Below are 14,410 nucleotides of genomic sequence, written 5' to 3'. Positions count from 1 at the left end.
CAATCAGGTAATCGTGGTAATGATAACTTTTCATTACTGAAATAAATCAATAAATACTTAAAATAAGTATGAATAAAATAATACTGAAATAAAGCTATACGACTGAGCTGACGGATTTTTCTGTATAAGTATCCCCCCCCTTATCTTCTCAGAGAAGGTTATGGAATGGAATTCGAAAGTGTTTTCTCTTAAAAGCTATTTGTTTCCCATCAGGAATTTAAGTTGCCTCATTTTTTTCTCAGCCACAAAGTGCTGCAAATAAGACACTGGCATATCACATGTGAAGTCGAACAGTTAAAAAAGTCCCAATCTGTTGTTAAATTTTCCACCTACATCTTTGGCAGGGTACAGTATGTGCTGATCAGGTCATGTGCTCCATTTTGACAAAGTTAGCACATATGAATCCTATTCAGTTGATTATATAAATATGTTTATGAAAACCCACAGAACAGTGACCTTCAAGGACCGTGGTCTGACATTTCTCTGAATCTCACATAGTATGAATTGGGTGAATACTTTAATATCACCCTTGGCAGGATGTGACATTTCAGGAATCCTAAATGGTACATCTGCAGCCCATGCCTGTAAGATCCCAGGTGAGACAGTTCCATGCAGTGTGTTTAGGGGATGATTGTATAGGGATCAATAATAATCAATAAAAATCAACAAATTCCCATTCATACTGGTGTCTGATTTGCAAGGCTGTTGAAGAGCTCTAAGATGGAAGTTTTTAAAAATATTTTGCTGTAAGCCGGTGGTGAAAGTGTGAGCTGAGGCACCATCTTCCATAGTAAATACGTCCCTCTTTCAACAGCTGGCCTCTGGTGTAAACAGGCTGAAAAAAGATCTGTCTTGGCAAAGGTACTGTCTCTGGCTGCCCTGACCACCATGCATCCCGTGGGTCAAATTAAAGGCCGACCAAAAGGGTTGTAAACAGCCTGTGGCTTTCCCCCAAGGCAAAGGTCACCAACGCAAAACAGTAACTCCTCTCCTGCTGAACCAGTGCAGGAGTATATTCCAGAACGCACAGAGTGGCTCTTCATTCCAAATGTAAGCGTCCACTGACCTGTGGCTGGGTAATTCTTTGTTTACACCTAAGGCAGTTTACACTCCAGCCTTTAGAGGTTGTGTGTAGGTTTTATAGTTAACTATTCAATTGTTAGTTTCTACTAGACATCTTAACTCTTATCAGCTGAAAAGGCATTTTTTTAATGAAGCAATAAAGTGATCATTAAGGCTGTGCGGAGTTTGTGTGTTCTCCCTGTGCTTGCATGGGTTTCCTACAGGTGCTCTGGTTTCCTCCCACAGTCCAGAGCCTGGCTGGTAGGTTAACTTGGCTGATGGAAAAACTGGCCCTAGTATGAGTGGGTCTGTGCTGGCGTCCCATCCATGGTGTATCCCTCCTTGTGCCCATTGCTCTCCGGGATAGGCTATGACCCCCAACGACTTTGAATTGGATGAAGCGGTTAAAAAATGGATGGATGGATGGTGATCATTAAGGAAAACAATCTGAAGAACCTTTTGATCTCACGGACCAGAGTCTTTAAAATAGTTTTAATAGTTAAAATAGGCAAAAATAGTTACTTAATTGATCAGTACCTTCCAAGTGTTTCTAATTTTAATAAGCCCGGAAGATTTAGGCAGAGCAATCATACTCACTGGTTTGTGACTGGCTCCAGGACCAATTTTAGAAACTTAAGTTGGCACAAAACTTATAGTTGTTATTATGGTATGCTACCACCAGGTGGAGCCATTTGTATTACAATGAACAATTTAATGTGTTTGATACTGGAAAAACAAGTTTGCCTTTGCAAAATAGCTATAAATACATACAGTACCATTCCGAAAATTCCGCGCTTTTATAATGTATTTTTTAAGAACTTAGACGCTACCAATGTTTATTTTACCCATATTCAGGTTTGCTTAATAATGTAAAATAAATCAGTCGTAATTGCATATTATCATGCAAATACGACTGAAATATTATGTAAAGTTTAAAATATAAATATAAATAATCAAGCAGGTGTATAGTTGAATGTTATTTTTTTTTATTCTGAGGTCACATAGTTTACAAATTAAACATAAAACACTTGGGTTTCATTCACTTCTCTTCAGCAAAATATTAAGGATAGTCAGTTTTCCTGTTTTCAGCACATGCCAAGATGAATGTTAAAGTGCCTGAAAACATCTTCTGTTCTTCTGTACCATGTCCAGCTAACACACGGCTTGCCTTTCACGAAGCAAAACACCTGATGATTCTACAGTATACTGCGCTCACGTTGGCTTTTGCCTATACACTTTTCATCCAGGACAGATATGCTACCTCTGCAATAGATCTATTCGCAAATATCTACTTATAGAACTATGTCCACGAAGAAGCGAGGTAATTAAACCTAAGCACCTACAACGACAGTTTTAATTGAATTTCGGTGTCAGAACACATCATATTCAACGATTACTTTTAAGATGAACAACTCTTGCTCTAATTCTTATTTTCTGAATAGCATACTAGGAACATATTTCTGGAATGGACGGCATTTGTGTTAATAGTGTCAGAAATATAAAGCTGCAAGTTTATTTTTTTACTTTATATGATAGTGTGTGCATTTTTTACATTGATCATACAAAGGGCGCTAAGAAGAGAGTTTCGACAATCTGTCTTGCTCTTCGGTTCCATAAGAAAGATGATCGACCTCAAGCCGGGACGCGGTAACATAGGCCGTCAGTATTTTTTTTAAGAGGGCAGAGCGCAATGTGTTCATTCATTTTATAGGGTCAGGTGTCCTTCCATCAATGACAGTATTGGGTGTCCTCTTCAGACTCTATCTCGATCGGTCTTTGATCTGAGTTTTTGGAAAGCGGAGGCAGCTGTTTCGTGAGGAGACTGTTCCCTCCTGCTCTTAGGAACAAACGCTATATTCATCCACACCAGCTTGCAGCCGCAGAAACTCCCCTAAGGAACTTTATAATACTCGTGTTCACAGTGGAGCTGGCTACGATTTTCTTTACACTAGTCGGACTTCAAGCAGCTTAAACCCTACCTATAGCTGCCTGTTCCAGCTCACCAAGAATGAAGAGAATCATTTGGTGCGTTTTAATGCTGCTTCTGCATACGCGGGTCTCTGCGCAGTCTCAACCTCGGAGGTAATTTGTATACAAAAGCTATTTCAACTGAATTAGAACGTCTTTGCGTTTCGTTTTCCTGCCACTTGCTAGAAGGAACGAACAGTTTATTAGGTAAAAATAAGCGGACGAGACTGGATGAGCTATACAAATGGTGAGAGCTTCAAAGGGCTTAGCTTGGCAAGACGGGCAGTTAAGCGAGTTTGAGCTGAGTTGTGTGATTTGAAATTGGCAAAACGTTTTACGGGACGTTGGTGGCAGGTAAAGTACAGCCTATGCACAGGGAATCCCAGTTACATTTTGGCAACATTGAAGTTATGTCCCTTGAAGTCATGTTAAAAAATGTGTTCGAGCGTATTTTTACAACTTATCCATTTTTAGTCTGATATACTGTAGCTTCTTACCTTGTATAGCATTTCATTCAGTACTTAGATGCCATTTTAACGGGACTTTTGGTCAACTTAATACATTTAAAATTGTTTTGCAGGCCTTCTTTCACATGTGGTGGAAATCTAACAGCGGATTCGGGACTCATTGGTAGCGAGGGATACCCCGGGGTATACCCACCAAATACAAAATGCGTTTGGAAAATTACGGTGAGCAAGACTTGACTGATCGTTTACCATTCCATACACAACAGAAGTACTTGCTCTTTAAGTACTTTAAAGTATCTAAGATTGAAATGTTAAAACGTGGAGTTTAACAGACTTGCGTTATAATTGGGGAAGCTAATTCATAATATGATACTGTATGTGCTGATCTGGCACTTAGTCACTTTTAGAAGGCAATAGCTACCCTTGAACTCTCCAGTGAGCTTGAAGTTGAGGTATTCTGTGCCTTAAGGTAAATTCAGTGTATGCGGCCTTTGTACGGTCTTCATGGGATATTTATCAGGGGGTTAAAAATTAAATGAAAACTAAATGCATTGCCTTAATAATATGATGGCAGAGTTCCAGTTTTTTTTAAAGGGTAACGCTCTCAAGAATCTGTTTCTTGAAATCTCTTGTCTCGCAGTTCGAAGTTTCTTCATTCTTTATGTGAAGAATGAAGAAAGGTGTTAACCACTTCACCTCTTTAACATTGTATCCTTCTGTACCTGTCGTCCTCAGAGTACTGTACTGTGCAATGTCAGGGCAGCTTTGTTGTCTAGTGGTGGATTGAACCAGCGAACTCTCACCGCTTCTGTAATATCTGTGTAATTTTAAGTGCTGTTGGTTGCCAGCTGCAAAACCTTCTTTCCCCGAGGACATACAGTATTTGAGGTTTATGTGATTAAACTTTTAACGTCTTTAAGTGCTGTAGACTTACAACCTCAGTTAAAAATGGCATCCTGTAGAATAAGAACTAAAGCTTTAGGCATTATACATTTTTGAGGTCGTATTTCTTATCATTCTGAATCAAAATTAAGTTTGAGTGTTTCAATTTTTATACCCATTACTTGTCCACGAGTACAAGATTTTGCTTGGGTGATCAATCTTCACCAGGTCTTAGAGGGTGTCCTGTGGCATGTTTATGCGGATTAATAGCAGGTTATGGAATTCCTCAATTAAACATAAGGATTTTTCATAATATCCATTCTATTAATTGGGGAGATATATAGTGTACATAAAACCCTGCATACGTTTCTATACGTTTCCCGAACGTACTGACAATGTGTTGGATCCTGGAGTTTTTGTTGGTGTGTCATTTTTAAAGAGGGCACTCCTTAAAAAAATGGCCTGCTGGTTTTTAGAGCCCTGCTTTGCTTTATCATACCTTTTTATAACTGTCCCGTGCAGGTCCCTGAAGGGAAGGTTGCTGTCCTGACATTCGGTTTCATTGACCTGGAAAGTGACAGTCTGTGCCGCTACGACTATGTGGATGTGTACAGCGGGCACTCAAGTGGCCATCGCCTTGGCAGATTCTGTGGGACTTTCAGGCCGGGGGCCCTTGTTTCCAGCAGCAACAAAATGTTGGTCCAGATGGTCTCTGACGCCAACACAGCTGGCAATGGCTTTATTGCCATGTATTCCTCAGCTGAGCCTAACGAAAGAGGTGAGAGCAGCCACTGGCGATTGTGCCAGTTTGGAGTTAGCAAGACAACAGCTACTGCTACTACGGTTCATTCAGCCTCCCTTTCTGCAGCCTCTGTAAGTGGGCTTACTATTTTGATTAATCATATGAAAGCGAACGAGAAATATTTCAACAGCAAGTTCATGTGAGCAATATGGTAATAGCTGATAGGTAAGTAAACTTTGTAGCAGGGGTCATGTTTTAGCACAAAATGTAATAATGGCTGGGGATCCTGCAGTGTTAAACCTCGTGAAGTGTCATGGTTTGTTATCACAAGGTTGCAGACGATCACAGGTGGTTTTACATTCATCCATTTTCTAGCCACTTCATCCAGTACAGGGTTGTGGGGTAGCCAGGGCCTATCCCAGCAGGCAACGGGCACAAGGATGCAACTTGGATGGGATGCCAGTCCATCGCAGGGCAGACACACAGACATGCACACACTCACATCAGGACCAGTTTTTCCAGAAGGCAATTAACCTACTAGTCTGTCTTGAGAGTCCGGGGGAAACCAGAGCACCTGGAGGAAGCCCACGTGAACACTAACAGAACATGCAAACTCCACACAGATCAGCACCCCAGATCTGGAATTAAACCCGAGGCCCCACTACCGTGAGGCAGCAATGATAACTGCTATGCCACCATACCACCCAGTGGATTTACTGCACAAATTAAATGATTTGCACAGATTTTTTGTAAAAGGAAGCTGATGGTGCAGGAGATGATTGGAACAGGTACATGTTAAAAAAATTGTCCCTGAGCTGTTCATTTAGAGGTTTGTGGCTGGCAAAGAGTCCGTGGCCAAACCCTTCACAATATCACTTGGAATTTCTCACATTAATTTTCAGAGAACTATAGTGGCACACTGGTGCCAAGCTGATGTGCATTGGGCTGGGACTTTGGTCAGTTTCTCACAGTGCTTGCAGCAGCTTTAATGCCAGGGTATTTGCTCGGTATGTAGACAGCTCAGACAGCTTGGTGCCCATCTGATAGCAGTACAAACTTTACGGTCCAGCTTATTCAGCAACAAACAGAAGGTCTGTTTCTGTTCCTTTTATGACCCTGACCTTTTTAGAGTATCATGGAACCTAAATCCATCTTCTATAAACATTTTACACAATGTTCTTTACTTATGTCTTTGCCTATTTTGAGACATGTTCTGAGTTGTGCAGAAATCCACAAGGAATAGACGTGTTTGTTTTTGTAAAATTGTGGAAAGATGAGGTATTTCAATAGTTTTAAAAATTACTGTCTTTGCCAGAAGAACCCAAGGTTATTTTTAGGAGTCTGAGAGATCCGCCTTCTGCAAAAATTATATGTGGTTACTTTCTTGGTCTTGTGGAGAGGTTTACTGAAATCCAGCCTATTTTCTTTCATTGTCATTGTTTATAGAGATGTCTGAGATAAAAAGAATTTCTTGCACTGTGCTTGTTTTCTGCAAAATTAAAAAAAGATCTTTCTTTTCTTGTTTAATTGGAGTTTTCACCAGTGAACTTATTTTATGGCTTATCCAAAAATTTGCCACTGGACACAAGATTTCTATACAGTGTTGAATTTTTTTTGTGTCCACCCGTCCTGCTGAAATGACATTTTTACAGGTGTGTTTCTACAGTAGGCCTCTTATGCAGAACTAGAAAATCTTAAATTTAGCATTATTCTTTTCACTACCGATTGCATTGTCTCAGTGGTTCCGTGGTTAAAAGAATACCATACATCAGCAACATTCTGGCAGATTCGTTTTTCATGCATCAGAGAAGATTCTTGTTTTATTTCTAATTCCAGGGGATCAGTACTGTGGAGGTCACTTATACAAACCTTCTGGGTCTTTTAAAACACCAAACTGGCCAGATAAGGATTATCCAGCAGGGGTTTCCTGTTCCTGGCACATTGTGGCACCAAAAAACCAGGTAAAATAGCTGCACTACGGTTGATTGCATGAATTATAACCATATAATCAAAATGTAACTTTTTGAATACGATAGCAGAATTTATTAATAGAAATATAAATAGATATCCAATAGGAAGTATTGAACAAACTCTGGTATCAGTATTTTAAGAACAGCTCCTGAATCTGAGGAGCTACTTTTGAAAATTGGGAGGTTATGATAAGGAACATGTGATACTTTTAGAAATATTACCTTAGCAGTCTTAGAGTTAACAGCTAAGTAAAACATAAGAACATATGAAAGCATACAAGTGGAAGAAGGTAAGTTGCCCATCTAGCTTGTTTGGTAGTTAGTAGTTTTTTCATCCAAGGATTTTACCCAGCCATTTCTTGAATGAAAGCAATGTATTGGTTTCAACCAAATGTTAAACAAAAAAAAAACAACCAGAGTTCATAGACGAGTGCTAGTCTGGTGTTTCCTGACTTTCTGTTTATTTGAAGTGTAGTGTTATAAAGTAGGAGTGTTATAAAATTTGCATTGACATATTGTATCAGCCAGTTGGAGATTGTGGAGATATCAGACTGACTGGGCTGAACTATGTTATTATGTGTGGGGGATTATGGGAAAGATATGTTCTTTTTATATTAACACATACAGAAAACCAGAGCCAGGAACTGAGTTCCTCTTAACTTACTGTATAAACTGTAGGTCTGTTTATTTAACTCGTGAGGCTCGTCTCTTATTGTAAGTTCCTCTCTCATTGCTAGTTGTTCTGAATAGCATCTGCAAATAACACTTGTCCCGATGATTCCTCTCCATTTGCGCAGATTATTGAAGTGAAGTTTGAAAAATTCGATGTGGAGAGAGACAACTACTGCCGCTATGACTATGTTGCAGTTTTCAATGGTGGAGAAATCAACGATGCCAGAAGAATCGGGAAGTATTGCGGAGACAGCCCTCCACCGTAGGTCCAGTTTTTGTACTTGAAATATGGTGGGTCAGTCTGGTTACCTAGAAGATCCCTATGACACCAACAAACTAAACTGGTCAAATTACATCATGCTCAACCCAAGCAGCAGAGCCCTCAAACACCCCTTTCTAAGTATCTGCTCACTTCTCCATTAATTAGCTGCTTTGTGGATTGTAGACTGCCTTTTGTTTATTACAATAGTTTTTGCTTAGCTCTATGAAATGCTCTGTATGGTAGAAATATTATAGCCTAAGGTTTAGTCTGTCACTGTGCCTTTTATGCAGCTTGCAGCCTACTATATTCTGTCATTTTTCAAACCCAACTCCTCTGAGTTGTACTCACCTGCGCAGACAAGACAAAAAAGTGCTTTAGGACAGAGATTACAGTGCTCATTACAATAAATCCTGGGTTGAAGTAAATTGCCAAGCCTTCTAACACAGTGTTACAGCACCTGCATTTCCTTGCAATTTTGCTGAGTATAATATATGGAGTCAGGTTAACAAGTAGTATTTTAACCACATTTTGTGCCAGTTGTGTATGTTTAGCGTCTAAAGTAAAGATTAAAGTAAGGACCTATAAGCATTGCTCCAGCTGTACTGCACCTGTTTCTCCAGTCTCCTTGTTAAAGCTGTGGTGCATACTAAAATATCTCCAGTTATTAAACATACGTTATCAATCTCAATTCTCTTGTGATACACTGACTGGAAGGTTGCTGGTTCAAATCCCGTGGCTGGCAGAGGAATCCTACTCCGTTGGGCCCCTGAGCAAGGCCCTTAACCCCAACTGCTCCAGGGACGCTGTACAATGGCTGACCCTGCGCTCTGACCCCAAGCTTCTCTCCCTGTCTGTGTGTTTGTGTCTCATGGAGAAAAGCTGGGGTATGCGAAAAGACGAATTCCTAATGCAAGAAATTGTATAGGGCTAATAAAGAAACATTATTATTATATTTGTCAAATCCCCATAAGATCAAACGTTAGCCTGCAACAGGAAAATAATTTGTACATTTCATTTCGTCTTCTGAAATTTTGTTGTCTATCAGACCAATTTTCTCAGATGGAAACGAGCTGCTAATCCAGTTCCTGTCAGATTTGAGTTTAACAGCTGATGGATTCATCGGCTACTACAAATTCAGGCCCAAGAAATATCCCACAACGACAGCACCTCCTGTCATGACAACTACGCTGGCCACTACAAGAGCAACACGTAGGTACTATGGTTTTCATTTTGCCCTTCCACATCTCTGTTCGGTTATTTTTCTTGCTACTTAAGATCTTACTCTGGGAGTTAGTAGTCAGGTCCCATAAAGAGTAAAAAAGTTTAAAAAATAATTGTAATTTAACAGAAAGTCTTAACCAATTTCCAAAATCCTTTCTTTTCATCCACTTTCATAAAGTGGATATGCTAGGATTCTGTTTAATCAAGCAAATGAAAACAATGTAGCTGGAATGCCCGATGGTCCTTTAATCTCAGTTGCTACTATGAATGTGGAAAGAAAAATCTTTCTAAACAATATTTCTAAGTGACCAAGCCAGGCTGAGGGACACTAATTTTATGTTTGTTTTGAATAGAAGGAGGGTATCATAAAGCCTGGACGCATAAAGATCTGTGATTTTGTTAAAGATATGTCTTTACTAGGATGAATTCTAAATACAGAATTCTTGGTAAATGTAAAAAGTGTACAATGTTTCTTGAGCCTAGATAGTATGTAGAAGTTATTAAGATGTTATGCTCTATCACACTATTATTTAGGTCCTGTTTTGTGCTTGACATGGAAAGACAGATTAATTAAATTTTGTTTAATGGCAGCAGCTAAGGATTTTAGGCTATATTTTAGTGTTAAACTCTTCTATGTAATCTAAATTGCTTATTAATATTTTATATCTCAATAAGAGGAGAGTACTTATTGAAAACTTTGACCTGTGTGACTAGTGACTGTATCTCAGCTGGAGTTTATTCTGATAATGTGTGGGACGTGTCCGTGTCTGTCTGCCCTATCTCCAGTAAAATGATGGACAACAGCACTGGAATGGAATGACCGATGTAAATCACAGTGAAGAGTAAATTGCCCCATGACTTTTGTTTTCATGTGTACAAACCAAAACCTACTGTGCCATATCAAATTAATACCATTAGTTTGGCAGCCACTTAAATGATGTCATTCTGTACTAATGCTGCCATTTATTATCTTAATCATTTTTTAATGCTTTGGGTCTGTTTTAAGTCAGATTCTCCATTTAGCATCCCAGTTTTTTTTCTGGTTGCAGCTCAACCTTGTATCAATAAGAAATACAGTACAATATACAAAATTGCTTATCCACAAGCAATAACAGAAATATTTTTGCAACCTTTAAAATATACAAACATGTAACAATCTGATAGTACCCAATCAGCAGAAATAAAGAATGGCAACTTTGGTAAATATGTTGTATTTTTAATTATTATAGCAGAGGAGTCAATATTAAAAAGAGCAGATTACAATGTACAAGGGGAGAATGGAACAAAAGAACATGCTGTTGTTTTCTTTTTGCATAGTGAACTAAATATCTTTACATGTATGTGTGTGATTCTCCACAGCATTAAAGTACTCTGTAGCACTCTGCCAGCAAAAATGCAAAAGGAGTGGTACCCCTGAGAGCAATTACTGTTCCAGCAGCTTTGGTAAGAAATGTCTACTTTTCCAGCCAGATAGGCAAGTCGGGACAGTGCATGTCCATGTGTGAGAAAGTACACAGGTTTTCTCTATATGGAACAAGAGCATGTTTTCATGCATTACTATCTTTGGCCCTCCAGTTTGCTTCTGTGCGTATCAAAAGATTCCTTGAGGATTTCGAGTGGGAACAGTGGATTTATATATCAGACACAGTTCCTTACTGTAAACAAGGACGGCTAAACTGTGGGTAAACTGTTGGTAAATGAAGGTGTTTATTCAGTTACTACACTGGCCAGTGTTCATCTTGGAACAGTTTATATTTTTGTCTCCAGGGTATGTTTATCAAATGTGCTAGATACGTAATTGCCGTTTCTGAGAGTGTTTTCTTGGATTTGCATATGGAAAATGTTTTAACGCTTGGGTGTCCTTCATTACTTATTCACACCGATTATTTTTGACTTTTTTATCTCAATATCTGCCTGTAGCAGTAATTACAGCTTACAGTAACTGTTAGCAACATTTCAGCCAAGACTGGAACCCATTGTCAGTGTCCTCCACACACATGGTAGACTGAAAACCATTTGTGATCACGTGAAGTGAGAATTCGGATTGAAGAAACAACCAACAGAAAATCTTTGTTTTCACCCAAGTTGTTGTCTGCTTTATTCTTTTTTTGTAGTTATCACAGGCACAGTCATAACAGCAGTGACACGAGGGGGCAGCATGTTCGCCACTGTGTCCATCATCAACGTTTACAAAGAGGGGAACCTGGCGATTCAGCAGGCTGGCAAGAACATGAGCACCAAAATTCACATTCTGTGCAAGAAGTGTCCCTTCGTCAGACGGGGTGAGCTGAGACCAGACGCAAAGCATATGGTGTCTCTGTTTTTCCTTTATTATGGGATGGTACGTGTGTTGGTGCTGCGTCATGGTGCGTGGTGCTCTGATGAATCCCACAGTCTCTGTGAACTTATTTTTTTATGTCTCTTAGTCACCCAATGAAGCCCAGACATTTCGGAAAACAGCGGTGTTATTTTTACAGGATTCAGTGAGGTCATTTGTCTGTCTTCGAAGCCACAAACGTGAAAAATTACGCTTGTTTATTTCTGACTAATAGCCCCTAAAATATATTACAGCAACACAGTGAATCTGAGGCACTTTCAGAATGTCCTGAGTGCAGAATCCAATCATACAAAGGTTTGTTTTTGGTCTTCAGGTAAATAATGCATGAGCGTGAACGAGGGTAAAAATAGGACAGAAAATAACCCAGCATAAATGAATATATAGCAGTACAGGGGCCTGTGGAAGTCATTTTATTCTTACTAACATTCAAAAGTGACATTGAGAAGATGGAGTCTTCTCAAAATGGAGTTTGGAGTTTGGATGGAGCTTGCCTTCTTGATAATTAAGACTGACCTGAGCTGCTTTGTCTGAATGTGCTTCAGTCACAAGTGAAATGTCTCCTGTTTTTGCGCCTACTGTATGATGAGAAACAGTAAAATACAACAAAAGGAAAAATGCTTGTCTGTAATAGTTGTGCGCTTATATTGAATACGTGGAGACGAGCTAACTAGAGCTTGCCAATACAAGCCCTCAGGCTGGAGTGGAGAGACTCATGTTTCTGATGTTTCTGTGTGTGGCTTTTTGAAAATTTTCTCTTCATTGCTGTTTTTATCCAGCTGGACCCAATGAGAAATTGATTCAATTTCAAAGGCTGGCAACAGATGTAACTGCTGTAAAACCCCAGGTTAAGACATTGTAGCCAAAAACATTTTGGGCAAGGTTTACATTTTATGTTCAGTTGCAGATTTAGCTAGGCCAAGTATCTGGAACACGGTTATTCAGTATTTTATTACAATAAATACAGTTTGTTTCACTGTATTAATACTTCTTCCAAGTGTGTTGCACCACTCATTCATCTTGTGATGTGGTAGGTATGTTGTTTCAGTGAATCCATTTAAAATGTGGGTGCAAATACTGTACTTCCATATGCATACATTTATACCTATATATATGAATATAAAAATAGAAATAGCTCTCAGGCATACTCTATGTCAAATATCTGAATGTTTAAACATTCCATTCCGCAACCCTAAAATGGCTAGAAGCTTCAGGTTGAGGAAACCTCCTGCCCATAATGCCCACAACCTGTTTCATATGCTGGAAAAATGTACAAATTCTGTGTATCTCATCTCAAAGCTGTTGCAGGCATTGAAGAGTAAACCCAGAGTAAGCTGGGATATGTACAAAGAAAACATCGTAAACACCCTCCCTGTGACACCTACTAGTCTAAAATGTGCTAATGTAAAATTCTTAACTGGGATAAGGACAGGAGAAATTGGTTTCCTATAATTTAATTAAAATAGCATACAATAGGAAATTCCTTTGTACAACATTTCCAGTTTTTACAATGCTGTTTTAATCAGGCAGTTATGCATTTATAATGCAGCGAGCACTTCTTTGATTTTACGCTTTGTCTCACCAGGTTTGAATTACCTCTTCATGGGCCAAGCAGATGAGGAAGGATACGGTAAAATTGCACCGAATAACTTTGTCGTGGCATTCAAAGCTAAGAACCAGAGGCTTCTGAATAACCTGAAGAACAAACGGTGTCCAGTGGTGTAACTGAGACTGCCCTGAAAACATCTCTCACAGAGCTTTACCATAACTCCTGCTGTGAGCTTGTCCCTATGGTTTTAGCCACATTCAAAGAACACGTTCACACAGCAATCTAAAAACGACAAAAGAAGCCCTGGGTCATCTTCTTGTTCACACTGTATGATTTTTTTTTTCTGAAAGCAAAGCAGTTTCCCTAATGAATTTGTTTGTTCGGGGAAACCTGGAGTCCAGATGCGCTGCATTTGAACAAGAAACATAAGCTATGCCTTCTTTCACTGCCAGGGCCTCTACCAGTGTGTTTCAGGCCTATAAGTACTGTATACATACTGTATGTATTTTAGGAAGCAACATTTACAAGCTATTCTCCCTCAGTCTCCCTGCAGGATATTTTAAAGAACACTGTGTGGGAAGTATTCTATGTGGTGATGAAAAGTGCAATAATATAAGATATTTCAATGTTTTCTCTACAGGTGTATTATTCTTTTAAAAAAAAACATCACGTCTGCCATATCTTGCTGAATAAAAAAGCAATTTTATAGTTTCAGTCAGAGCAAAAAGCTTTTTGTTTTATTATGCACACAAAGACATCAAGTCATCTTTGGGGTGTGCAGCAATAGGACCTATTTTTAAGTTTTTGTAATAAGACTAGTAGAATGAATTAAATATTTTCCTATACAGATAACTGTTAAAGCTTTTATTTTTTTATTTAAAATAGCTGTTATTGACAATAACACTCACAATGTTCATTTTGACAAGAAGTGTTTTCTCTTTATTGTCTTAATCTTCACCTACTGCAGTTTACTCCATTACCTGAATATTATAATTAGAATATTTAAGATTTTGTTTTAAAGACTTAGAAGTTTGTAAATGTGTGTTGTCTGTGGAAATAACAAATGTCTGGTTGTTCAAAGCTGTATAGGGATGCCAACATATTTTATTTACAACAGAGTGTCAGTGTTTAACCACATGAAATCAATAACGTAGTTTTGAACACCTCTACAATGTTTCATTAAACTCCACACAAACATCCTTTGTGTTTTGGGGGGTTTTCTTTTTTGCTCTTTCCTTAATAACAATCAATGTTCCATCCCTCTTTCAGAATAATTACCA

The 14,410-nt window shown here is 38.8% G+C and overlaps 1 protein-coding gene across 1 annotated transcript; it reads left to right on the top strand.

Annotated features, from left to right (window-relative positions):
• Positions 1 to 2,989: 2,989 nt before the first annotated feature.
• Positions 2,990 to 14,409, top strand: pcolce2b (procollagen C-endopeptidase enhancer 2b). The gene is made up of 9 exons (XM_088913980.1): positions 2,990 to 3,144; positions 3,611 to 3,719; positions 4,902 to 5,157; positions 6,958 to 7,082; positions 7,889 to 8,025; positions 9,071 to 9,234; positions 10,606 to 10,689; positions 11,361 to 11,528; positions 13,167 to 14,409. Exons 1-9 carry the CDS (start codon positions 3,071 to 3,073, stop codon positions 13,304 to 13,306), a joined length of 1,257 nt encoding a protein of 418 aa, XP_088770106.1. The 5' UTR covers positions 2,990 to 3,070; the 3' UTR covers positions 13,307 to 14,409.
• Position 14,410: the final 1 nt, after the last annotated feature.

Source organism: Atractosteus spatula, chromosome 4 (assembly GCF_055471065.1).
Source record: "Atractosteus spatula isolate fAtrSpa1 chromosome 4, fAtrSpa1.hap1, whole genome shotgun sequence".
NCBI lineage: Eukaryota > Metazoa > Chordata > Actinopteri > Semionotiformes > Lepisosteidae > Atractosteus > Atractosteus spatula.
Note: the sequence above shows the minus strand (reverse complement) of the source record. Positions and strands in the feature narration are given on the sequence as shown.

What these genes read in the sequence shown, in the direction of transcription:
- pcolce2b (XM_088913980.1), top strand. Translation starts at nt 3,071, where the DNA reads ATGAAGAGAATCATTTGGTGCGTTTTAATGCTGCTTCTGCATACGCGG. An exon ending in AGCTGAGCCTAACGAAAGAG is followed by an intron (nt 5,158 to 6,957) that starts GTGAGAGCAGCC and finishes TTCTAATTCCAG; the next exon opens with GGGATCAGTACTGTGGAGGT. An exon ending in GTGTCCCTTCGTCAGACGGG is followed by an intron (nt 11,529 to 13,166) that starts GTGAGCTGAGAC and finishes TTGTCTCACCAG; the next exon opens with GTTTGAATTACCTCTTCATG.